General features: G+C 41.9%; 2 protein-coding genes across 2 annotated transcripts in view; one reads left to right on the forward strand and one right to left on the reverse strand.

Annotated features, from left to right (window-relative positions):
• Positions 1-249: 249 nt before the first annotated feature.
• LY96 (lymphocyte antigen 96) overlaps positions 250-24,625 on the reverse strand; it is a 32,517-nt gene continuing 8,141 nt past the window's right edge. The window contains exons 2-5 of the mRNA XM_082601869.1: positions 19,538-19,627; positions 14,691-14,819; positions 1,014-1,066; positions 250-380 (exon numbers count right to left, since the gene is read on the reverse strand). Of these exons, the coding sequence (XP_082457995.1) occupies positions 282-380; positions 1,014-1,066; positions 14,691-14,819; positions 19,538-19,627 (371 nt within the window). The 3' untranslated portion in view covers positions 250-281. The remainder of the gene's footprint in view (positions 381-1,013; positions 1,067-14,690; positions 14,820-19,537; positions 19,628-24,625) is intronic.
• On the forward strand, positions 7,303-10,578 carry LOC309792323 (splicing factor U2AF 65 kDa subunit-like). Its single transcript, XM_082601868.1, has one exon. It carries the CDS (start codon positions 7,478-7,480, stop codon positions 8,894-8,896), a length of 1,419 nt encoding a protein of 472 aa, XP_082457994.1. The 5' UTR covers positions 7,303-7,477; the 3' UTR covers positions 8,897-10,578.

A 24,625-nucleotide genomic window follows, 5' to 3' on the forward strand; every position in this document is an offset into this window, starting at 1 on the left:
TGAGCCTGTGCTCTAGAGCCCAAGAGCCACAACTACTGAGCCCACACGCTACAACTACTGAAGCCCGCATGCCTAGAGCATGTACTCTACAACAAGAGAAGCCACTGCAGTGAGAAGCCCGTGCACCGCAACGAAGAGTAGCCCCCTCTCGCCGCAACTAGAGAAAGCCTGCGCGCAGCAAAGAAGACCCAACACAGCCAAAAATAAATAAAATTTAAAAAAAAAAGATTTTAAATGAAGAATAAAACCTTTGAAAAATAAAAACATATACTCGATTTATTCTAACTGAAATCAGGGTGGTGTATGACAGTAAAGTTCAAGCAAAAGAGCCTTTCTTCAGTGTTCCCAGCGATGGCTTCTGTAATACAATTGTATTGTCCCTAAAACGAGTAGTAAGAAATACAAGTAATACAAAATGTTAGATGCTTCTATTTTGTAAGACTTTTATAAGAATTTTATCTTACTAGGAGAAAGCCATTTAAACTGAATTGGTTTTTACTTTCTCAATTTTCTAGCCTAGCCTATGAAATCTTCAAACATTAGATATAATTTGTAACAAAATAGGTAAAGAATATGCATTATTAATGTTTATCTTAAGATAGTTACCAAAAGTGAAACATGTGCAAAATTTCATTGCATTTCTAATGCAAATATCTAAAATTACATCATTATTATCCATGGAGGCAGTTACTGAGTTATACACAATGGTCCTACAGTGCTTTCACCCAAAGATCATTTAACATATTAACAATGAGCATTACTTTTAGCAAGGTATGTTGGAAGGAAAAAATAAAATTTAAAAAGGGCTTTCTTTGGTGTAAGTTTTCTATTTTTCCATATTCCACAGAAAGAAGAAAGAGCAAAATATCTAAAACCAAAAAGAAGTGAAAAAAAGCCTTGAACATCTTAATATTGAATCGATATTTTTAGAAGTTGTGAATCGCTTGTTTCAAATTCTTAACACATCTGTTACTGCAAAAGGTTAAGGAAGTACAAAATGACTTGAACAATACCTTAGAAAACCGTATTCCCCTGAAGGAGAATGATATTGTTGTATTCACAGTCTCTGCAACCAAAATACAAAATACAAAAAGTTATTGGCTAACATCAGGTGATTTTTGTTTGCTTGCTTGTTTGCTTGTTTGTTTGTAGTCCGGAGTGCACCTCTTACAATTTTACTACTGGCAGAAGCAATCCCAAGCAAAATTGTAGAGAAATAATGAATCTTATATACTGGCTACGATTCTCCTGTGGCTTCCTCTGCCACACTGAGCCCCTCTCACTATCAGCCTATATCTCATCCCTTAGCGGATACAAACTTGTAAGGCCCACTGGTCTCAATAATGAATGAGTGATGAACAAGCTAGTGCTAATATGCTTCATCCCAAGTTACATATGTGCATATTTATTGTTGCTGCCTCTTAGCAGGGAATGATAAAGAAAAATCTTCCTAAAGGTGGAGGAGAGATTTGGGAGGCAGCCAGGATACCACATCTCCTTCCAAGCCCACCACCGAGAAGCCTAGCTATGTAGTCACTTGAAATGCACAGCCATGGGCCTGGCCCTGAGGAAGCTGTGGGAGAGAGTCAGAAATGCAGGAAAAACCACACTCCACTGACCCAGTCAGAAACAACAAAGGAGTGAACTTACAGGGTAGGCATAGAAAGAGAAATGTTCTGAACCTCTAACAAAAGCAGTATTGACCAAAAATCTTTCTTAAAGTAATATAAATAGTCAAGTGCAAACTGTATTGATTATTTTTCTCCAAGTTGGCTAAAGACAATCCTTACCAGGAAATGAACAGATTATGTCTACATCCATGCCTTCTTTTTCACAAATAAGCATTTATTTATTTGCTTCTGGGAGTATTCTTATTAGGGGTACTAACACATTAAGATGTTGGTTCTTGAACTTAGTAAAGTGATCATATCTTCATGATCTTACGATCTTTCATTCAAGGCTAATCCAATTCAAATTTAATAGTTCAACCAATATTTATCGAAAGCCTACTATGTACCAGGGACTGGGGATACAAGGGTTAGTACAATACCATCCTTTCCCTCAAAGAGCTAAAGTCTTTTGGGGACACAGACACGCAAAGAAACCATTCCAAATACAATGTGCAGGGAAAAGATGCAGGAAGGATAAAGGCAGGATAGCACGTTTGTTAAGAGTGATGACTCTGGGACCTGCACTGCGTGGATTCGAATCCCAGCTCCTCCACTCACTCAGTGTGTGACCTTGGGCAAGTCACTTAACTTCTCTGTGCCTCAGTGAAATGACAGTGGAGAATAACATCTACCTCATAGGATTTTGTTGTTGTTATTGTTAACTTTTTTTTTTAACAATGGTGTGCTAGTTTCTGCTTTATAACAAAATGAATCAGTTATACATATACACATGTTCCCATATCCCCTCCCTCTTGCGTCTCCCTCCCACCCTCCCAATCCCACCCCTCCAGGCGGTCACAAAGCACCGAGCTGATCTCCCTGTGCTATGCGGCTGCTTCCCACTATCTATCTACCTTACGTTTGGTAGTGTATATATGTCCATGCCGCTCTTTCGCTTTGTCACAGCTTACCCTTCCCCCTCCCCATATCCTCAAGTCCATTCTCTAGTAGGTCTGTGTCTTTATTCCTGTTTTACCCCTAGGTTCTTCATGACTTTTTTTTTTTCTTAAATTCCATATATATGCGTTAGCATACAGTATTTGTCTTTCTCTTTCTGACTTACTTCACTCTGTATGACAGACTCTAGGTCCATCTATGACAGACTCTAGGTCCATCTACCTCATAGGATTATTACAAGGGTGTCAACTGAAAAAAATGCACAGCCTATAGTTGAGAATTATGCTTTCCTCGGTGGACGTACCGAGGACTTAAGCCTGGGAGACAGTCTCTCAGATAGCTCTGAGGCACTGCTCCAAAGAGGTAAGCGAGGAGCCAGAATATATAGAAGTTTTTCCAAAAAAAACTGAGGTAGTCGGAACATCAAAAGATTACTGTTAATTAAAGAAAAACCAGACCTCTCCAGTTCATGAATTTAGCTCTTTTCCATGTATGGGAAGATGCAAGCGTCTGGGCTCACTGAATCATTCCTTTGATGTGCACCTTAACTACCTAGGGCCGGTCTCCTGTGTTCTCCATCCAGAAACCCCTCAGAGTCTACCATGGCGGGGAAAGGGAGGGGAGGGAGCGGGCGGCTGCAGTGGCTGAAGTCTTGATGGCCACAACATTCTTTGTTTACTGATATGGCAGGTGACATTCTCTGTCCACAAGGGCTATATAAGTTAATACATGTAAGTGCTCAGAACAAGGCCTGGAACATAGCACTCATGAAATGTTATTAACATTCAACTGTCATTTATTATAACATTAACTGTTACTCCTTTCTAGACCCCCCACCCATGGCATCTTGTGAATAATAATGATAATGTTATGAATATTATAGTTGATGTTAATATTATTGTTATTGTGACAGTCGGACCGTCATAAAAGATGGGAAGGAAGGCAGGGGATACATTCCAGGTGGCTGGAAAAAGAGAAGCAAAGGCAGGAAGGTGAAAATCAGTATAGCTTACACGTATGCCTGCAAGGGGCTCAATGTTATTAAAGCAAAGAAGCAGCAGGGGGCTTCCCTGGTGGCGCAGTGGTTGAGAGTCCGCCTGCCGATGCAGGGGACACAGGTTCGTGCCCCAGTACGGGGGGATCCCACATGCCACAGAGCTGCTGGGCCCGTGAGCCATGGCCACTGAGCCTGCGCGTCCGGAGCCTGTGGTCCGCAACGGGAGAGGCCACAACAGTGAGAGGCCCGCGTACCGCAAAAAAAAAAAAAAAAAAAAAAAAAGAAGCAGCAGGAGTGCTAAGAAGTAAACCTGAAGAAGTAAGCGTGAACGTGCTCAGGTTCCACACTAAGAGAATGGAGGTGATAGGGAAACATCCAAGGATGTGAAATGGTCAGAGTTTGTTTAGAGAGGTGTCACATGACTGTATAGTAGCTGGATTTAAGGGGAGCACTGAAAGTCAGGGAGACCCGTGAGAGCCCAGGAGGCAGACAGTGGTGAAGAGAAGAGGAGGTCAATGCCTCCCGTGACCTCCATCTCAGGTACCCTCCCTCATCATGCTGTCTCGTCATCCTGCTGCTTTCCTTGAGAGCACTTATCGTAAACTGAACCTTATTCCACTTTCATCTTTATCTTCTTTCGTGACCTAGTTACCATCTTGTTTCCTCCACTGGCCTACAAGCTCCACGAGGACAGGGGTTTTGCTTTGGTCACTTCTGAATTTCCAGCTCTTGGTACTACCTGGTCCCTGCATACCTGGCTCCGAGATCAGCTACATAATTTGCAAGGCTAAGCACAAAATGAAAATGGGAGGGCACTTATTCAGAAAGCAGGGGAAATATCCATTAAAGGTACTAAAATATAAAGTTTTTTCCTTTCTTCCATAGTTTCTTTCTCCCTCTCTCTAGACTTGCCACGAGTTTAAAAAATTTTTTCTTTCAATTTTATTGAGATATAATTGACATATAGCACAGAAATTTAAGGTGTACAGCATAATAACTTGACCTACATACACTGCAAAATGATTATCATGGTAATCCATCACCTCATAAAACCAGAAAAAAAAGAAAAAGAAAGAAAGAAAGAAAGAAATGGTTTTTTTCCTTGGATTAAGAGCTTTTAGGATCTACTCTCTTAGCAACTTACAGATACACCACACAGCAGCGCTAACTACAGTCACTGCCATATTCTTTGTTTCCTTTTTTTTTTTGCAGTACGCGTGCCTCTCACTGCCGCGGCCTCTCCCGTTGCGGAGCACAGGCTCCGGACGCGCAGGCTCAGCGGCCATGGCTCACGGGCCCAGCCGCTCCGCGGCATGTGGGATCTTCCCGGACTGGGGCACGAACCCGCGTCCCCTGCATCGGCAGGCGGACCCTCAACCACTGCGCCACCAGGGAAGCCCTGTTTCCTATTTAGTGTATTCAAAATAAAACAAAAATTTTAATCATTAGCATGAATTTTACCATTCCCCTTTATACTGTACAATGCCGACTGTAAACACAAATATCAGAGCATTTAACTCTGAGGCAGAATCACTGAAGTTTCGCAATTTATATTTCGTGGCTCATCCCCAGAAGGTGCCTGAAGCTGGTCAGGAGAAAGTGACCTAAGCCAGGCTCAGGAAGTCTGGAAGGAGGAAGAGAAGGTCCCCCATGCATGAAAGAATCTGAGGGAATTTTCCGTGGCACAGGGCACAAGGTAAGTGTAGAAGCTCACAGCCACCCAGGGGCTGCTCCACAGTGACCTGGGGGTGGGAGTGGGGGGGACACCTGTGCAAAGCCTGGGCCTGACAGCTGCCTGACAGGGTCGCCCTCCCACAGGCTGCCAGATGCCTCATACCCCAGAGCAGGGCAAGGAAGCCAAATCAGGCATCTTTCTTTACCACAGGCATGCAGATCCACAAGTGACTCAAAGGTTTTGCAACCTCTGTGCAATACCTCCACGAGCTACTTGCCACGGGGGAGACCATCTGGCCCCCACCTAGTCACCCACTAAACAGTGCCGCGGTGCTGCCAGCCCAGGTGGGGCGGCCACTGCCATACCCCAGCCCAGACACTGCAGGATACCATGCCTGACCCTGACCCTCCTTGCTCCAGGCCTCCACCAGGGGCACAAGGTGGCAGGCATCACTGGATGGGATGAGAGGGGAGATGCCAGGCAGGGCCCAGGGCGCCAGCAGGTAGTGAGCAGCAGGGAGCCAAGAACCTGTCCAGGGGAGGTGGGCACATACACCACTGTCCCATCACACTTTGTGTACAAAACACACGCTCAAAGATAAAATGACTAAGCATCTCAAGACTGTGATCCCAGAATAGTACACCCCAAATGTGAAACCCTTCTAAGTATGGGGCCCTGGTTGTGAAGCAAACCCTGTCAACTTTGTAGGAGGGAGGGAGGGAGATGGATGGGACTTGAGTTTGAGGAAGAAATCAAGAATAACTCCCAAGGGACTTCCCTGGGGGTCCAGTGGTTAAGACTCGGAGCTTCCACGGCAGGGGACACGGGTTCAATCCCTGGTCAGGGAACTAAGGTTCCGCATGCCACACTGTGCAGCCAAAAAAAAAAAAAAAAAAAAGTAACTCCCAAATTTCTATCTGGGGAAACTGCCCAAATGTTTACCAGGTCACGTGGGAAGGAGCTCTAACCTCTTCTGTGGAGTAGCCCTCTTTCTCAACTGTTTTGTCTTTCTTTCTGAGAAAGACATATCTCCCACTCTCCTCTTATGGGAAGTTAGCTTGAAGCCTCTTGAAGGAGCCAAGAGAGAACCAAGGCAGAGTCAGAGAAAAGGAAGACGGAACCTCAGCTTAGGCCCTTCTCTGCTCTTCCCAAAAGGGATCCACGCAGCTCACTGGTGGTCCAGTCCAGGTCTCCTGGCAACTATGCAGGACGCAGGACCCAAGCCTCGGATGGTGTTATGGGGTTGCACAGTGTCCCCCCAAAAGATATATTCAAGTCCTAACCCCCACTACCTGTGAATATGGCCTTTTTTGAAAGTAGGATATTTGCAGACAGTCAAATTAAGATGAAGTAATTAAGGTGGGCCCTAATTGAATATGACTGTGTCCTTATGAAAAGGGGAAATTTGGACATGCAGACTGACATGCATAAAGGGAAGACCACATGAAGGCACAGGAAGAAGATGGTCATCTACAAGGCAAGAGTCTCCTGGGGCCGCCAGATCCTAGGAGAGAGGCCTGGAGCAGATCCTTCCCGAGAGCCTTCAGAGGGAGCACAGCCCTACCAGCACCTTGATCTCAGACTTGTAGCTTACAGAACTGCTAGATGATAAATCTCTGTTGTTCTAAGCCACCCAGTGTGTGGTACCTTGATACAGCAACCCTTGCAAAATCCTGAAAATAGGGCTAACAGACTTATTAAATTTAAAACACCTTTGAAATATCCATTTATTTATTCATAAATGTGTTTTTGAAAGAAATGAAGGGGTGTGTGTGTGTGTGTGTGTGTGTGTGTGTGTGTGTATAAGAAGTGGAGGGACTTCCCTCGTGGTCCACTGGGTAAGACTCCGCGCTCCCAATTCAGGGGGCCCAGGTTCAATCCCTGGTCAGGGAACTAGATCCCACGTGCACGCCGCAGCTAAGGAGTCCGTATGCCGCAATGAAGATCCCACGTACCGCAACTAAGACCCGGCGCAGCCGAAATAAATAAATTAATTAAATAAATATTTTTTAAAAATAAAAGAAGTGGAATGATTTTGTGTAATTTTTATTTTATGTTCACTTGCCCATATTTTCTAAATATCATATCCTAAAAATGTATGACCTTTGTAACAACAAAAAAAAGGAAAGGTCGGCCGGAAGTAGCCGAAGCAAGCGGCGGAAGTAGCCGAAGCGGCCGGAGCGGGCGCGCGGCAAGGCAACGCGAAAGCTGCACAGGGCCCTACGCGGGCGCCTTGGCATGTCGGGCTTCGATGAGTTCGAGCGGCAGCTCAACGAGAATAAGCAAGAGCGTGACACGGAGAACCGGCACCGGAAGCGCAGCCACAGCTGCTCTCGAAGCCGGGACCGCAAGCGCCGCAGCCGCAGCCGGGACCGGCGCAACCGGGACCAGTGCAGCGCCTCCCGGGACAGGCGGCGCCGAAGCAAACCTTTGACCAGAGGCGCTAAAGAGGAGCACGGTGGATTGATTCGTTCCCCCCGCCACGAGAAGAAGAAGAAGGTCCGTAAATATTGGGACGTGCCACCGCCCGGCTTCGAGCACATCACCCCCATGCAGTACAAGGCCATGCAAGCTGCCGGTCAGATTCCAGCCACCGCCCTTCTCCCCACCATGACCCCCGACGGTCTGGCTGTGACCACGACGCCGGTGCCCGTGGGCGGTAGCCAGATGACCAGACAGGCCCGGCGCCTCTATGTGGGCAACATCCCCTTCGATAGCACTGAGGAGGCCATGGTGGATTTCTTCAACGCCCAGATGCGCCTGGGGATGCTGACGCAGGCCCCCGGCAATCCCGTCTTGGCAGTGCAGATTAACCAGGACAGGAACTTTGCCTTCTTAGAGTTCCGCTCAGTGGACGAGACCACGCAGGCCATGGCCTTTGATGGCATCATCTTCCAGGGCCAGTCGCTGAGGATCCGCAGGCCTCACGACTACCAGCCCCTGCCTGGCATGTCAAAGAACCCCTCTGTCTCTGTGCCTGGAGTCGTGTCCACCATGGTCCCGGACTCTGCCCACAAGCTGTTCGTCAGGGGCTTACCCAACTACCTGAATGACGACCAGGTAAAAGAGCTGCTGACAAAGTTTGGGCCTCTCAAGGCCTTCCACCTGGTTAAGGACAGTGCCACAGAGCTCTCCAAGAACTACGCCTTCTGTGAGTACGTGGACATCAACGTCACAGATCAGGCCATCGCGGGGCTGAACAGGATGCAGCTGGGGGATACGAAGCTGTCTGTCCAGAGGGCAAGCGTGGGAGCCAAGAATGCCACGCTGAGTACCATCAACCAGACCCCCGTGACCTTGCAAGTGCCTGGCCTGATGATGAGCTCCCTGGTACAGATGGGTGGTCACCCGACTGAGGTTCTGTGCCTCATGAACATGGTCCTGCCCGAGGAGCTGCTGGACGACGAGGAGTACAAGGAGATCGTGGAGGACGTGCGTGACGAATGCAGCAAGTACGGGCTCGTCAAGTCCATCAAGATCCCCCGGCCTGTGGACGGCGTGGAGGTGCCCGGTTGTGGAAAGGTCTTCGTGGAGTTCACCTCTGTGTCTGACTGCCAAAAAGCCATGCAGGGCCTGACGGGTCGCAAGTTCGCCAACAGAGTGGTTGTCACAAAATACTGTGACCCCAACTCTTACCACCGCCAGGACTTCTGGTAGAGGCGGCGGGGGAGGGCAGGGGCAGGGCTGGCTGGGGCTTCTCCCCCTCCAGCTCCCCCTCTGAAGACGATGGGCAGAGGAGTGACAGCCGAATGACAGCCGGCAGCAACTGGAATGTCAGTGATTAAGGGTTGGGGGGGTTGGGGGCGGGGAGGGGACGGGGGAAGTGCACACACAGACCCACACAGACACAGAGGGAAGGGGTGGGGAGGGGGTGCACAGCAGGGCGGGGTCGGACCCCCACGGCCCCTCCCCGGAAGTCTCTCTTTCCTTATGCCCCCTTTCTCTCCCCTTCCCCACCGTAGAAACATAGCGTGTTTATAGTTTATGGCCAAACTATATTGAATTTTGTTGTCCGGGCCCGATACCCTGCCCTCTCCCCTTTCAGGACCACAGCTCCTGTCCTTTTGGCCTCTGGTCCTCTCCACCATATCCTCCCTGGTTTCTTACATAGTTGATTCTCTCCTCTTTAGTCTCCCCAGACCTGCCCCCCACCCCGTGGCCCCTGTCCCTCTCCTACTCTCTGTGGCAGTTTCGTATTTGCTAAGACGAATTTGCTCATTAAACATTTTGTTGTATTTTACTTTATGGAAAAAGAAAATAAAGGAAAGTTATTTTAAAAGTTGGTAAGTATGTTCCTTACTCATTTGATTCCCAAATTGTCAAGGGACGGTTGACAGCATTAATGCTTCTTAAATCAGAATGTCCTGAGCTCTAAGCCCATATATTCGGCTGCCAGAGGGACATGTTTATTTGAATGTTCCCAAATGACCTTGAGCCCAACGTGCCAAACCAGAACTCGTTATCCTTCTCTTTAAAAATCTGCCCCTTGCTTTTGCACACATCATTTCTGATAATGGCACTTCCGTCCATCCAGTCAACAGCCCTGGAGCAGTTCCTGATTTATCTAATGTTTGCCTGCCACATGAGATCAGTCAGCACCTCCCGCCTGTCCTGTTCCTTAATAGGCTCTCTTTCGTCTCCTCCTCTTTACTCCCAGGGCCGCCCTCGTGGTCCCTCAACGGCCTCCCAGCTGTGTTTCCTTCCATCCAAGTTTCTTGCCTCAGCCAACCCCACCTCCTTTAGAGACAGGCTGGGACCTGGGACCCTTTGCTGCAGTGCTTGCACCTGGACTAACGTCTCCTCCAGCAACAAAGCATAGAGAAACTGTAAGGGAGGAAAAATAACTGCATGCAGGCCCAGTTGGGGCAAATTATGGACAAGATACAAAAAGGCCAAAAAAACCCCAACTGCCACTCTGAAGAGCCGGAAGCAAAAACTGGGTGTCGGGAGCAAAAGCAGGGTACTGCACATGTACCCTGCACACACCACCACCTAAGGGGTGGGCAGACCACCTAAGCCACACCTTTGGCCAACCCCTGGACACACCCCTACCCACACCCCATATAAGGAACCAGCTCGCCCCCCCTCGGGAAGGGAGCGAGCAAGGGTATCTGTTACGAGTGGGGGCTGCTCATTGTTGCCGTGTGCAGGCTTCTCACTGCGGTGGCTTCCCTTGTTGCGGAGCACAGGCTCTAGGCATGTGGGCTTCAGCAGCTGTGGCACGTGGGCTCTAGAGCACAGGCTCAGTAGTTGCGGCGCATGGGCTTAGTTGCTCCGCAGCATGTGGGATCTTCCTGGACCAGGGCTCGAACCCGTGTCCCCTGCATTGGCAGGCGGACTCTTAACCACTGCATCACCAGGGAAGCCCCTCTTACCAATTTCTATTGATCAGGGAAGGCTAAGAACCCTGGTCGGTAACACTTCCATAAGAACCCTAGTTATCTGCAAAAATGGAAATCTCAGTGGGTCATCCCCACCCACTAACAACAAGATGCAGGCCAATATTTTATGCATGACTGACTTACATGTTGGCTCCTTGCCCCTTTTCTAGGCTCACCTCCAGCAATTCCCCACAAACACATTCTGCTCCAGCTACAAAAAAGATACTCCCCAAATAAAACATATTCCTTCATGGCTAGATACGTTTGCATATGCTGTTTCCTCTCAGGGAATGTCCTTTTTCCTCACTATCTGATGTTCTCAGACTCAAGATTCTAATAAAAGACTCTCTGAAGCCTTATCTGAGTTCTCCTGTCACAGTAAGTTGGTAACTATGCAGTTAAGACTAAGAGCATATAATCTATTAGCATTTATGACATTGCCTTGCAACATTTGTTCCCATGACTATTTTTCCCAGAGCAGAGTGACCTTCTGAAGAGGGAGGACCTATCATTCAACTCTGGATCACCACAGCCTAAATCATGACTCGCTCAAATTAGGTTCAACAGATGTTTGTGGAAGGCAGGGAGGGGAGGTGGGAAGAAGCAGACAGGCTGGGTGGAGTCTGATACATCTTTGATCTCAAGAAAGTGAAACTTTGAAATTTCACATAAATGTCAACATAATCCCACAGAGATTAAGTGAAATAATTGTAAAGCTGTTGTATGAGAGAAATGGACACTTTTTGAACAACAGTAATCTACCAAGATGATTTCTTTCGCTTTTTTTGTCGTCGTTTTGGTTTCTTTTATTTATTTATTTATTTTTAGGCCACAGTGCCGGCTTGCAGGATCTTATTTCCTTGACCGGGGATCGAACCCATGCCCCCTGCAGTGGAAGCGTGGAGTCCTAACCACTGGACCACCAGGGAAGTCCCGAGGATTTCTTTCAAAGGGAAAGAAAGCATGGCCAGTGGAAGAGTAGTTCTTAAGAGTTAGGAGGCTACTCCATTACCAGATCTCCAAATGACCAAGGGCACGTTACTGAACCACTGCAGACATCGGTTTCCTCACTTATAAAAATGACAGGACTATAAATAAAGTCAGGAACAAAAGAAGGATCCTGTTATGCACATGAATATTTAATCACCATAATTCTTGAATTCTCACGCTGAGCACTGTACTAAGCTTTTTAACACACATTCTCTAATTTAATCCTTAAAACCATGTAAAATAGGTTTCACCGTCCCCATTTCCCAGATGAGGAAAACGAGGATGATAGAGGTTAAATAACACCCAAGGTCACATTGCTGATAGGTGGAAAAGCTGGGACACAGACTCAGGTGTTTATGGCTCTGAGCCCAGACTCATAAGCAATGCCAGCTCCACAATGTGTATGTGCCTTGGGGGTGGCAGACAAGTTAGAGATGAGGAGAGCTGGTTGGCTGGGAGATATATCTTGAAGCTTCGTTTGCATAGCAAGCAGATTGGTTTACTTAGAAACTTTTTTTTTTTTGGCCACACTGCACAGCTTGTGGGATCTTAGTTCCCCAAGCAGGGATCGAATGTGGGCCCTCGGCAGTGAAAGCGCAGAGTTCCAACCACTGGACCGCCAGGGAACTCCCAGAAACTTTTTTTTTTGACTGCTAAAAAATGTATAATCCAATTGATGTCCCTGTCAAAGCAAGTATAAGCCTTTCTGTTAAGAACTTTTATATTACTGTCATTCCATTAATTCTCTACCCTTATTTTCCATTTTTGTCCCAACTAATTTTTGTCTATCTAATTTATGTTATGTTGCTCAAATTAACGTATGCATGTAAACTACCTGAAATCTGTTCTTAAACAAGAGAGGGCACTGGTTACTGGTAAATAATTATAGGGGAAAACATTCAACTGCAATAGTAATTTTTAAAATGTTAATAAAAAACAATTAGGCTTGGGGGCTTCCCAAGCCCCTACACTGTGTGTAAAGCACAGTGGTTGAGAATCTGCCTGCCAATTCAGGGGACACGGGTTCGAGCCCTGGTCTGGGAAGATCCCACATGCCGCGGAGCAACTAGGCCCGTGAGCCACAACTACTGAGCATGAGCGTCTGGAGCCTGTGCTCTGCAACAAGAGAGGCCGCGATAGTGAGAGGCCCGTGCACCGCGATGAAGAGTGGCCCCCGCTCGCTGCAACTAGAGAAAGCCCTCGCACAGAAACGAAGACCCAACACACCTAAAAATAAATAAATATATTAAAAAAACAATTAGGCTTAAGTTTTTTAATCTAATAAAGTTTTTTAAAATCTTCTTTTTTAAAATGATAATGCCCTATACCCTGAGAAAACCATAATTCAGAAAGAGTCATGTACCACAATGTTCATTACAGCTCTACTTACAATAGCCAGGACGTGGAAGCAACCTAAGTGTCCATCAACAGATGAATGGATAAAGAAGATGTGGCACATATATACAATGGACTATTACTCAGCCACAGAAAGAAACGAAATTGAGTTATTTGTAGTGAGGTGGATGGACCTAGAGTCTGTCATATAGAGTGAAGTAAGAAAGAGAAAAACAAATACCATATGCTAACACATATATATGGAATCTAAAAAAAAAAAAGGTTCTGAAGACATAGAGAATGGACTTGAGGACACAGGGAGGCGGAAGGGTAAGCTGGGACAAAGTGAGAGAGTGGCACGGACATATATACACTACTAAACGTAAAATAGATAGCTAGTGGGAAGCAGCCTCATAGCACAGGGAGATCAGCTTGGTGATTTGTGACCATCTACAGGGGTGGGATAGGGAGGGTGGGAGGGAGATGCAAGAGGGAAGGATATGGGGATATATGTATATGTATAGCTGATTCACTTTATTATAAAGCAGAAACTAACACACCATTGTAAAGCAATTATAACCCAATAAAAATTATTAAAAATAAAATCATAATGCCTGATGTTAACAAGACAGAGATTAAACTACTATATGTATACATTGCCGGTGGTACAATGTATAAACTGATACAATTTTTCAGAAAAGCAATTCGGCCTTATGTAAACAAAACCACATAGATTCAAATCATTTAAGCTCAGGAATCTCCCTTGGAGTTATGTGTTAACTCCTTCTTCCAAACATGAGAATATTCAAATCTAAAATATGAGAACATTTATATATGCATTATAATATTGTTTATAATAGTAAAAGTATCAGAAGAAAACTAAATGTCTAATAGGAAAATAGTTAAGTAAACCAGGGCATACATAACACTAAGGGAGATGTTTCATCATGTAACATTTATACTCTGATTTTTAAACCACATGGATTATCTGATCAAATAATTAAATAATTTTTAAAAAGAAAATAATTATAGTACAGTATACTTACAACTGCATAACAATATGTATGAATTTAAAAATGAGAACAAAATACTCCAAAATGTTCTTAGAAATATGATTCTGTAACTTTTTGATTGTTTTCATTTTCTAATTTTTGGTAATGTGACAATATGATTATAGAATTTTTTGATTCTGTGACTTTTTGCTTGTTTTCATTTTCTAATTTTAATGTGACAATATGATATATAGAATTTTTTAAACTATTTAAAATGCTAGTTTAAAAATTATTAAGGAAAAATTCATGGGTTTGCAATAAGTGGCCTTTAAGTTCCTAAAGTTTGAAATTTTATGATTCTGTGAATAATTCCAGGGTGGAAAAAAGGGGAGAAAAGACACTGAGGGAACGAATATAAGTGCATAGAAAAATCTATTGTGTTTTTATGAAAAATAATAAATGCAATGTTTAGAAACAGAGAACCATAACCAAGGGTAAATATACAGTATTAATCTGAACAAGGTAAAAAAACATTTTAATATCCCTTCAAACACACCAAATAAGTGTCATCTTAATAATAATCTAGTAACATAATTGTAAAATATTGTTTAAAATGCTAAAAGAAAAACTTTGGATGGAAATAAAGAATTATTATCAGAAAAGGAACTTCACATTTTTAATGTATTTCATTTTCATAGCGTTCTCATAAGGTATTATACTCTATTCTGAGGGTAATACGAATTGAATGCTTACCTCCCTTCAGAGCTCTGCAAAAAGAATAATGATCATCAGATCCTCGGCAAATAACTTCTTTGCGCACTGGGAAATTCACGGACTTAAAAGATACATAGATATTGAAATATAAGCTTTTTATGTCTCTTCCTTAAAAAGAAAAAAATTTCATTAGCCCCTCAAATAAGGTATTTTTAATAAATATTTAATAACCAACATTTACTGTATACTTAAAATATGCCCTGTGCTTTTCCTACATTATTTCATTTAATTATGACAACTACCTATAATGTGGATATTATTATCCTGTTTTGTAAATGAGAAAACTGAAGTTCTGAGAGGGCCACTAGTTGATTGTAATCAAATAGAATGTTCCACAGTGAGAATTATGTGGGCTATGCCTAAAAATAGAATAACCTATATTTTTGAGAAAACTATCAAATGAAAATATAAAATTTCCAGTTGTAGTCATAGACCGTTCTGCGTTCTGACTCCTCTCCCAAGTCTAGCTCACTGACTCATCTTTCTTAGGATTCTAATTTCCACCAGGAAATTCACAAGAGAGGGAAGGGAAAGGAAGTTTTGGGTTTTTTTCTATGAATTTATTTATTTATTTATTTTTGTTTGTGTTGGGTCTTCGTTTCTGTGCGAGGGCTTTCTCTAGTTGCGGCAAGCAGGGGCCTCTCTTCATTGCGGGGCGCGGGCCTTTCACTGTTGTGGCCTCTCTTGTTGCAGGGCACAGGCTCCAGACGCGCAGGCTCAGTAGTTGTGGCTCACGGGCCTAGTTGCTCCACGGCATGTGGGATCTTCCCAGACCAGGGCTCGAACCCATGTCCCCTGAATTGGCAGGCAGATTCTCAACCACTATGCCACCAGGGAAGCCCAGGAAGGCTGTTTTGATGAAAGATTTCTTGGAGAACAAAATTGAACCTTTTGATTAAAAATTAAATAGATGAGCTATTTATTATTTCCTCAGGATCTCTTTATTACCAATGAAGATGGAAAATTCCAGGAAGAAATGCATTTTGCTCAACTCTTCTAAGTTACTCAGTTGGCCCAACTGGACAAAATGCACAATCTTTTTTATAATGAAAACAATTACTGTAACCACTACCTCATGGAAAGTATTTTCCTAATAAGGTCACCATGACTCATTGTAGCCATAATAAAAATTAAAAAATTTTTTTCCATCTTTACCTTGAACTTGGCTATGCAGAAGAGAACTGCCAGCTCCTTCCTCAAAACCCTGTCCTTCCTTTGGTGTTGGTGCTACCACTGTCTTCTTGTTGTCCTCCAACCGTTCTGCATTCTGACTCCTCTCCCAAGTCTAGCTCACTGACTCATCTTTCTTAGGATTCTAATCTCAGTGCTTCTCAATTTTCACACTGCAAACTCTCCCCAGCTTTAAATACCACATAGGGTAATAACTCCCAAATCATCATCTGTAGTCTCAACTTTTCTTTTAAGCATCTGTCCCCTGTGTGCATTCAATATCTCTGCTCAAATGTCACTTATTACCACACCCAAAAGATCCAAAATTGATTTCCTTATCTTCACCACCCAATCAGCACTAGAATTCCTAATCCCAGTCAATCCTACTAGCGTCCCTTTTATCCCCATTACCACTATCTTAATGCAGGCTCTCGTTACTCTGAGCCTAAAGTACCACCAAACTTCCTTACTTGTCTCTACTTCTCTACTTTCAGGGTAAAGTGTAGAGAAGAAGAACGTTATACAGTCGGTTTCAAACAGTGGCCCCGTGGCCCACGCCATGGACATGGACCTGAACCTTTCTCAAAGCAGGGATGTGTATAGAAGTTGAAGAGCTGTTTTCACAAGGGATGCCTTGAGATACAAGCACATGGTAGCGTGGCATCCAGTGATAATGCAGAACAAAGAATCTTCTTCCATTTCTGTGTGCAACACACTATGATTCCAGTCTTCAATGATTCCAAGAAAGGAAGTGCTGCTTTGACATCTCAACCCTTTACATCTTGAGAAGCTTCTTGCCCTTAGATATCACTGTGGTCACGTCAGGCACGTGAACAGTGGTTGAAGTGAGGTACAACTTGCGTGGCTCAGCAGGCCAGAGATATCAATGTGGGTGTTGGAGTGAGAGACAAGAAACATGGTGGCTCTCGGGGGTTTAGCAAAGAAAACTGTTTCTGAGCTCACCCAACACAACTTTGGGAACTTCTGGAAATAACTTTGAGGAAGGCTTATGATCCAGCTGTATATGTCAATTAGCTAATAGTGACATATAATTTATTAGCAAGGCTATGAAGTCTCAAAGCATTTCCATTCCCAACCTATTTTTGGTACAAGGTTGCTCTTATAGCTCCTACTGAATTTAAGTACAGATAGGGCCACAAAAATAAGGTTGATTTCTATGAATGTGGCCCACATTTTATACAGATGTTCTACTATATTCTAGGGAAACTCAGGTCATAACTGCAAAGCATCATAAAAAAACATGACTGAATAATTCTTTCATTACTGAATTAATATCATATTATATAAATGTCATATTTAGTAAGTGATTAGGGTATTTGTGGTGGCCATGGAGGTGTGCTGCTTAAAACTCCCTTCCAAAGAATCTGTGGGGAGGAGGGCAGTGGGCAGACAGCCACCAGCTACTGCACTTTCAGATATATCTTAGCACTCATCCGGAGGCCAGACTCTAACAGTCTGCTCCTATAATGACAGAGCACAACAAGGACACTAGAGCCAGCCTATTCCTGCCTATCATGGGACACGTGTGACAGGCAATCTTTGCTCTAAGACTCCCCACTGACCTGGTTGAGGATGTCTCAGGGATGCATTTTGGTCTGATGACCATCCTACCCAATTCTCCTTCCTTCTCTCTCATTTCAAAGGTATCAGACCATCACTTCAATCTGCATCCTCTCTCCTTGCCTGCTCTAGCTTCCTCTTTCCTTTATTATTCACAAACATTTCGCCCCCCGAAAATCCCCTGTATGTCTGATTCCCTCTTGGTATCTGCTTTTCAGAGAACCCTAAGTGAAACTGTGTTGTATTATTATTACTTGGGTCTGGAAGGCCTGCTTCCTGTGTGTTAAGGGGAAGGGGCTCACTTGAAAATGAGGTCATTCATTATGTAAATAATCACTTCTGCAAACACCTAGAGGTAAAGCACACCACACAGACCAGAAAACAAAACCTGAGAAAAGAGGAAGAAATTGTAGAGCCTTCGTTGGGCAAAAGTTTAGATTATTTTAGGGGATTAAGAGATACAAACTACTATGTATAAAATAAGCAACAAGGATATATCATACAGAACAGGGCAATATAGCCATTATTTTGTAATAACTTTAAATGGAGTATAATCTGTCAAAGTACTGAAACACTATGTTGTACACCTGAAATTAATATAGTATTGTAAATCAACTATACTTCAGTAAAAAAAAAAAAAAGTTGAGATGATTTATTTCACCCTTGGCCAAGAAAGTGGAGCAAGTACCTCACTGTTCTTTCCTCTGTGCTACCACTAAGCCTTATTGCTATCACTTCACTTATCATACTATATTATCTCCACATCTGCCTCTCCTATTGCACTGAGAGATGCTTGAAGGTCAAGAGAATGCCTGATTTATCAATGGATTCACAGCACCTAGCATAATACTGGAAATAAACTATACATTTACTAAGTATTGTTTAATGAATAAATGAATGCAGAAACAAAGTATCAAGATACAGGTTTTCAGGGAAATTAAAGCATAAGTTTATTGTCTATCATTTCTGGATTCTCAACTGCCTTTTTTCCTGTAAGCTGGAGAACTAAAATCAGGAGGATATGTTTCTTTAGCTTATTTATGTAAAAGCACACTTTAAAGTATAAGCTCCAAGTATAAGCTAGGATGTAAATGATAATAGTGATGATGAAAACAATAATGATAATGATGATGATTGCAACTGAATTTCCTGGGATCCTAACAGGCAACAGCTGACCGGTAGGAGAGGATGAAAGTTTTGTGTGTTTTCACAAACACTCAGATCCAGCCCAATGCTATCACCATCACCCAATTAACTTTTATACGATGATGGCAAGTAAAATCATAGAGAGGAAAAAGAAGAAATAACACAAAACAAAACAAAAATCATTGCCTTTTTTCATATCATCATCATCATCGTATTTTTTTCTAGAAAGGTCACCTTTAGGAAAAAAAAGTCCTTGCTTGCTCATACACAAATCTTTGACTCATGGAAACCCAAGTTTACTTATCAGCTGAATATCTAATGATTGACAATGGATATACCTAGTAAATGGTTAGAAGTTTCAAATTATTTCAATTTTTACCATGCCATTATGTAATCCCTCCTCATGAGTATGAGCTAGCCTAGTGACTTGCTCCTAACAAACAGAATACAGCAAAGGTGATAGGGTGGCACTTTCATCATTAGGCTACATAAGACTGTGACTTCTATCTTGTTAGTTAACTGTCCCCCTTGCTAACGTCACTGAAACAAGAAGCCATGATGAAAAGGCCCACATGACAAGGAACTGAGGGCTGGCCAACAGTCAGACAGAAACTGAACACTGTCAATGACCACATAAGCTTAGAATTGGGTCCTTCCCTAGTTGAGCCTTCAGAAGAAACCCTGGCCAACACCTTAATTTCAGCCTTGTGGGAGACCTCCTGAAGCTGACACAGGTAAGCCATGCCCAGACTATTGACATACAAAGACTATGAGATAAAGAATATGCCCTGTTTTAAGCCATTAAGATTGTGATAATTTGTTACATAGCAAGAGAAAACTAATACACATACATTTAGAACACCATCATATTTCATTGATATTTCTGGAACCCTTTTAATCGATCTACAAAAACAAAACTTTGGACTTACTTGGAATGTAGTAAAGATATAGATTTCCATGGCCTCCGTTCAATGTTATACAGGGCTCGGCATTTATTGAAATAGGGAATTTCAAGTTATCTAAATGGAATAAAGAAAATGTCAATAAAATTACTATAAATCATTTACAGTAAGTATTCTGAATATCAGCCCCCCAAAACTACCTTTAGCATTAAAATTTTATAATGAGAAAAATTGAGGGTAGTTAAAAATATCTCCCTCCCCAGAGGAGTGAAGTCAGCCAGATGGTAGAGTAAAAAGTCCTCCTTCCCCTGACAAACACACCAGTTCAGCAACAATTTACAGACAATTTCCCTTTGTGAGAAATCAGAAACCAACCGAAAGTTTCCTGCATCCAGGAGAATGTAAAACCAGACTCACCAATTCAGTACTGAGGTTCGGGACACCTCTCACAAGAGACACTGCTCCTGGCATAGCATAATTAGGAAGAGATAACCTACCCCTCAATTTCACTCAGAGCGAAGAGATTGGTTCATGCGTTCAGAGCCCCAAATTTTCCAAGGAGATCCCCAGAGGACTAAAGAAAGAAAGTCTGAACAGTGTTATAACTAGTAAGGAGAGTGAATCAGTAATCAAAAATTTCCCAAAGAAAAGTCCAGGACCAGATGGCTTTACAGGAGAATTCTACCAAACATTTAAGTCAGAATTAACACCAACCCTTCTCAAACTCTTCCAAAAATTGAAGAGGAGGGCACACTTCCAAACTCATTTTATGAGGCTAGCATTACCCTGATAGTAAAGCAAGACAAAGACACTACAAGAAAACTATAAGCCAATATCCCTGATGAGTTTAGATGCAAAAATCGTCACAAAATATTAGCAAACTGAATTCAACAGCACATTAAGAGGATCATATACCATGATTAAGAGGCATTTATCCATGGGATGCAAGGATGGTCTAACACACAAAAATCAATTAATGTGATATGCCACATTAATAGAATGAAGAATAAAAATCACATGACCATCTCAATAGATGACAAAATTTAACATCCTTTCATGATAAAAACTCTCAGCAGGGATTCCCTGGTGGCGCAGTGGTTGAAGGTCCGCCTGCCAATGCAGGGGACGCGGGTTCGTGCCCCAGTCCGGGAAGATCCCACATGCCGTGGAGCGGCTGGGCCCGTGAGCCATGGCCACTGAGCCTGCGTGTCTGGAGCCTGTGCTCCGCAACAGGAGAGGCCACAACAGTGAGAGGCCCGCGTACCACAAAAAAAAAAAAAAAAAAAAAACTCTCAACAAACTAGAATTAGAGGAAATGGCCTCAACATAATGAAGGCCATATACGAAAAGTCCATAGTTAACATCATACCCAACAGTGAAAAACTAAAAGTTTTTCCTCTAAGATCAGAAGCAAGGCAAGGATACCCACTCTCAACATAGTACTGGAAGTCCTAGCCAGATGAATTAGATAAGAAAAATAAATAAAAGGCATCCAAATCAGAAAAGAAGAAGTAAAATTTTCTGTTTGCAGATGACATAATTTTATATCTAGAAAACCCTAAAAACTCCATTAAAAATTGTCAGAACTAATCAAAAAATTCAGTAAAGTTACAGGATACAAAATCAAAATACAAAAAAATCAGTTCTATTTCTATATACTAACAATGAACTATATAAAAAGGAAATTAGGAAAACAATCCTATTTACAATAGCACCAAAAGAATAAAATATCTAGGATTAAACGTACCTAAGGAGGTGAAAGACTTGTATGCTGAAAACTACAAAACACTGATGAAAGAAATTAAACAAGACACAAACAAATGGAAAAATATCTTATGTTCATTGATTGGAAGAATTAATGTTATTAAAATGTCCATATTACCCAAAGCAATCTATAGAGTCAATACATTTCTATCAAAATCTCAATGGCATTTTTTACAGAAATAGAAAAAACAACTCTAAAATTCATATGGAACCACAAAAGATGACAAATAGGCAAGAAAATCTTGAGAAAGAGGAAGCATCACATTTCCTGATTTCAAACTATACTGCAAAGCTACAGTAATCAAAACAGTATGGTAGTGGTAGTGGCAAAAAGACAGCCATATAGACCAATGGAACTGAACAGAGAGCCCAGAAGTAAATCCATGTGTATTTTGTCAACTAATCTTTGACAAGGATGCCAAGAATGCACAATGGGGAAAGGACAGTCTCTTCAAAAAATGGTGCTGGCAAAACATGCAAAAGAAAGAAACTGGACCTTTATCTTATACCACAAATGAAAAACAATTCAAAATGGATTAAAGACTTAAACATAAGATTCAAAACTGTAAAGACCCTAGAAGAAAATACAGGGGAAAAGCTTCATGACATTGGTCTTGACAATGATTTCATGGATATGACATGGAAAGCAAAGGCAGCAAAAACATGAATAAACAAGTGGGACTATATCAAACTAAAAAGCTTCTGTACTGCAAAGGAAACAATCAACAGAGTGAAAAGGCAACCTATGGAATGGGAGAAAATACTTGCAGACCATATATCTGATAAGGTGTGAATCTCCAAAATATATAAGGAATTCCAACAATTCAATTGTAATAAAACTAATAACCTGATTTTAAAATGAGCTAAGAACTTGCATTTGTTGAGACGTGGATGGATTTAGAGACTGTCATATAGAGTGAAGTAAGTCAGAAAGAGAAAAACAAATATCGTATATTAACACATGTATGTGGAACCTAGAAAAATGGCACAGATGAACCAGTCTGCAGGGCAGAAGTTGAGACACAGATGTAGAGAACAAACGTATGGACACCAAGGGGGGAAAACCACGGTGGGGTGGGGATGGTGGTGTGCTGAACTGGGCGATTGGGATTGACAATGTATACACTGATGTGTATAAAATTGATGACTAATAAGAACCTGCAGTATAAACAAACAAAGAGACAAACAAAAAACAACTAATACTAAACTTTCTTTGGGTTATTTGTATGGAAATATGTTAATATAAATGTTTCAGACATTACATGAAATTTCTAAAAATCTTATATGTTCTGGTATAATGTTATAAGTCATAATTCTAGTTATTACTTTAAAATGTATATCTCAGAAATAACTAAATTTCCTTGTCAATTGCATTATTATGAACTTTCATCAAATCTTTAACCATGGTCATTTTTAAGTCTTTTGTCATTTACAGACAGTTCTGGGTGTACTCTGATGCTTTTGCAAAAATGTTCCTATAAAAGGGTTTCATCTTCAAGGAATTCATGGAAAAGACTCTGATAAGTACAGGTTTCTGGTAACTGACTATACTGCTGAACTGAATGAATAAGCATTTTCAGAACTCTAATGGAAAACCGATGAATTCATAAAAGTGCTAACAAAAGATCAAGATAAAAAAATTAATTACATGGGACTGAGTGAAATGATGAGGATGATTATAATTTTTGTGACTTTCTGTTTGAATAAAAAAAAAATCCCACAAGGACTCAGAGGCAAAAAATATACCAATCAATTTTCACTGCAAAGTAAAGGAGCTGTTACAGTGGAGGATTGCTGGACTGAATGTCAATATTATGACATAGTATGAGTGTGTTTCGTGTTTGGTAATTGCAGTCATTGTTGCTTTTGTTGTGGTCATCCATTTACAATGCTTGGTGTCAGTTTATTTATCTCTTGTAAAAATAAAATACAGTGTGTGTGAAAAAATTTAAAAATTAATTAATTAATTAAATAAAATGAGCTAAGGACTTGAATAGACGTTTCTCCAAAGAAAACATGCAAATGGCCAACAGGTATATGAAAAAATGCTCAACGTCACTAAGCATCAGGAAAATGCAAATCAAAACCACAATGAGATAGCACCTCACACCAGTCAGATTGGTTATTATCAAAAAAAGAAAAGAAGGACAAGAGTTGGCAAGGATATGGAGAAACTGGAATGCCTGCACACTGCTGATAGGAATGCAAAATGGTACAACTGCTCTATAAAACAATACAGAGATTCCTCAAAAAATTAAAAATATTACTACCATATGATCCAGCAATCCCACTTCTGGGTACTTATCCAAAACAATTGATATCAGGATCTCAAAGAGATATTAGCATTCCTAAATTCATTGCAGCACTATTCACAATAGCCAAGATGTGGGTACAACCTAAATGTCCATCAACAGATATATGCATAAAGAAAATGTGGTACATACATACAATGGAATACTATTTAGTCTTAAAAAAAAGGAAATTTTGCAATATGCTACAATATGGATGAACCTTGAGGACATTATGCTAAAGGAAATAAGCCAGTCATATAAGGACAAATACTGCCTGAGCCCACGTATCTAAAATAGTCAAATTCATAGAATCAAAGAGTGGATGGTGGTTGCCAGTGACTGAGGGGAGAGGGAAATGGGGAGTTACTAATCAATGGGCACAGAGTTTCAGTCAAGCAAGTGAATAAGCTGTAGAGATCTGCTGTACAATTTCATGCCTGTGGTCAACAATGATGTACTGTACACTCAAAGATTTAAAAGGGTAGATCCCATGTAAAATGTTCTTACCACAGTAAAATAAAATTTAAAATACTGTACGAATACCAAAAGAACGCCCTATAATGTAAACAGATTAGTATTTTAATGCCCTTACATTGTTAAGGTGGAGGTTGAAGGTAGTGAATTACTTTAAACTGTGGGGAAGGGGGTGAACTCCCCAAAACATATTTTCATAAAATTACTTGTTCCATTTTCACACTTTTTAACCTGTTCTTTTCTACATTGCTCTTCTTTTCTATACTCTCCTCACCTCTCTGTATGTTCCATTGGTTAAAAATAGAAAATACACATCAAGTACTCAGAATTCTAGTAAATGGTAAGCGACTGAATACATGAATGAATGAGTTAATAAACAAATCTTCCTAAATAAGAAATTTCAAGAAGGATGTAGAAGAGCTTATAAAAGCACTGAGGAGGAGGGGAAAGAGACTAAACCAGTTTTATTTAATTTGCCCCTGAATGCAACCCTTAAAATTAATGTTAACATCTCTCAATGAATTGAGTTTGCCTGCAATAAAAGTCTCACAGAATGAGCTATATTAACAGTCATTTCATCAAATCA

Source organism: Mesoplodon mirus (assembly GCF_964341445.2).
Source record: "Mesoplodon mirus genome assembly, chromosome: 16".
NCBI lineage: Eukaryota > Metazoa > Chordata > Mammalia > Artiodactyla > Ziphiidae > Mesoplodon > Mesoplodon mirus.

Bases quoted from the DNA above. Each gene is read 5' to 3' on its own strand.
- LOC309792323 (XM_082601868.1), top strand. From the start codon at position 7,478: ATGTCGGGCTTCGATGAGTTCGAGCGGCAGCTCAACGAGAATAAGCAA.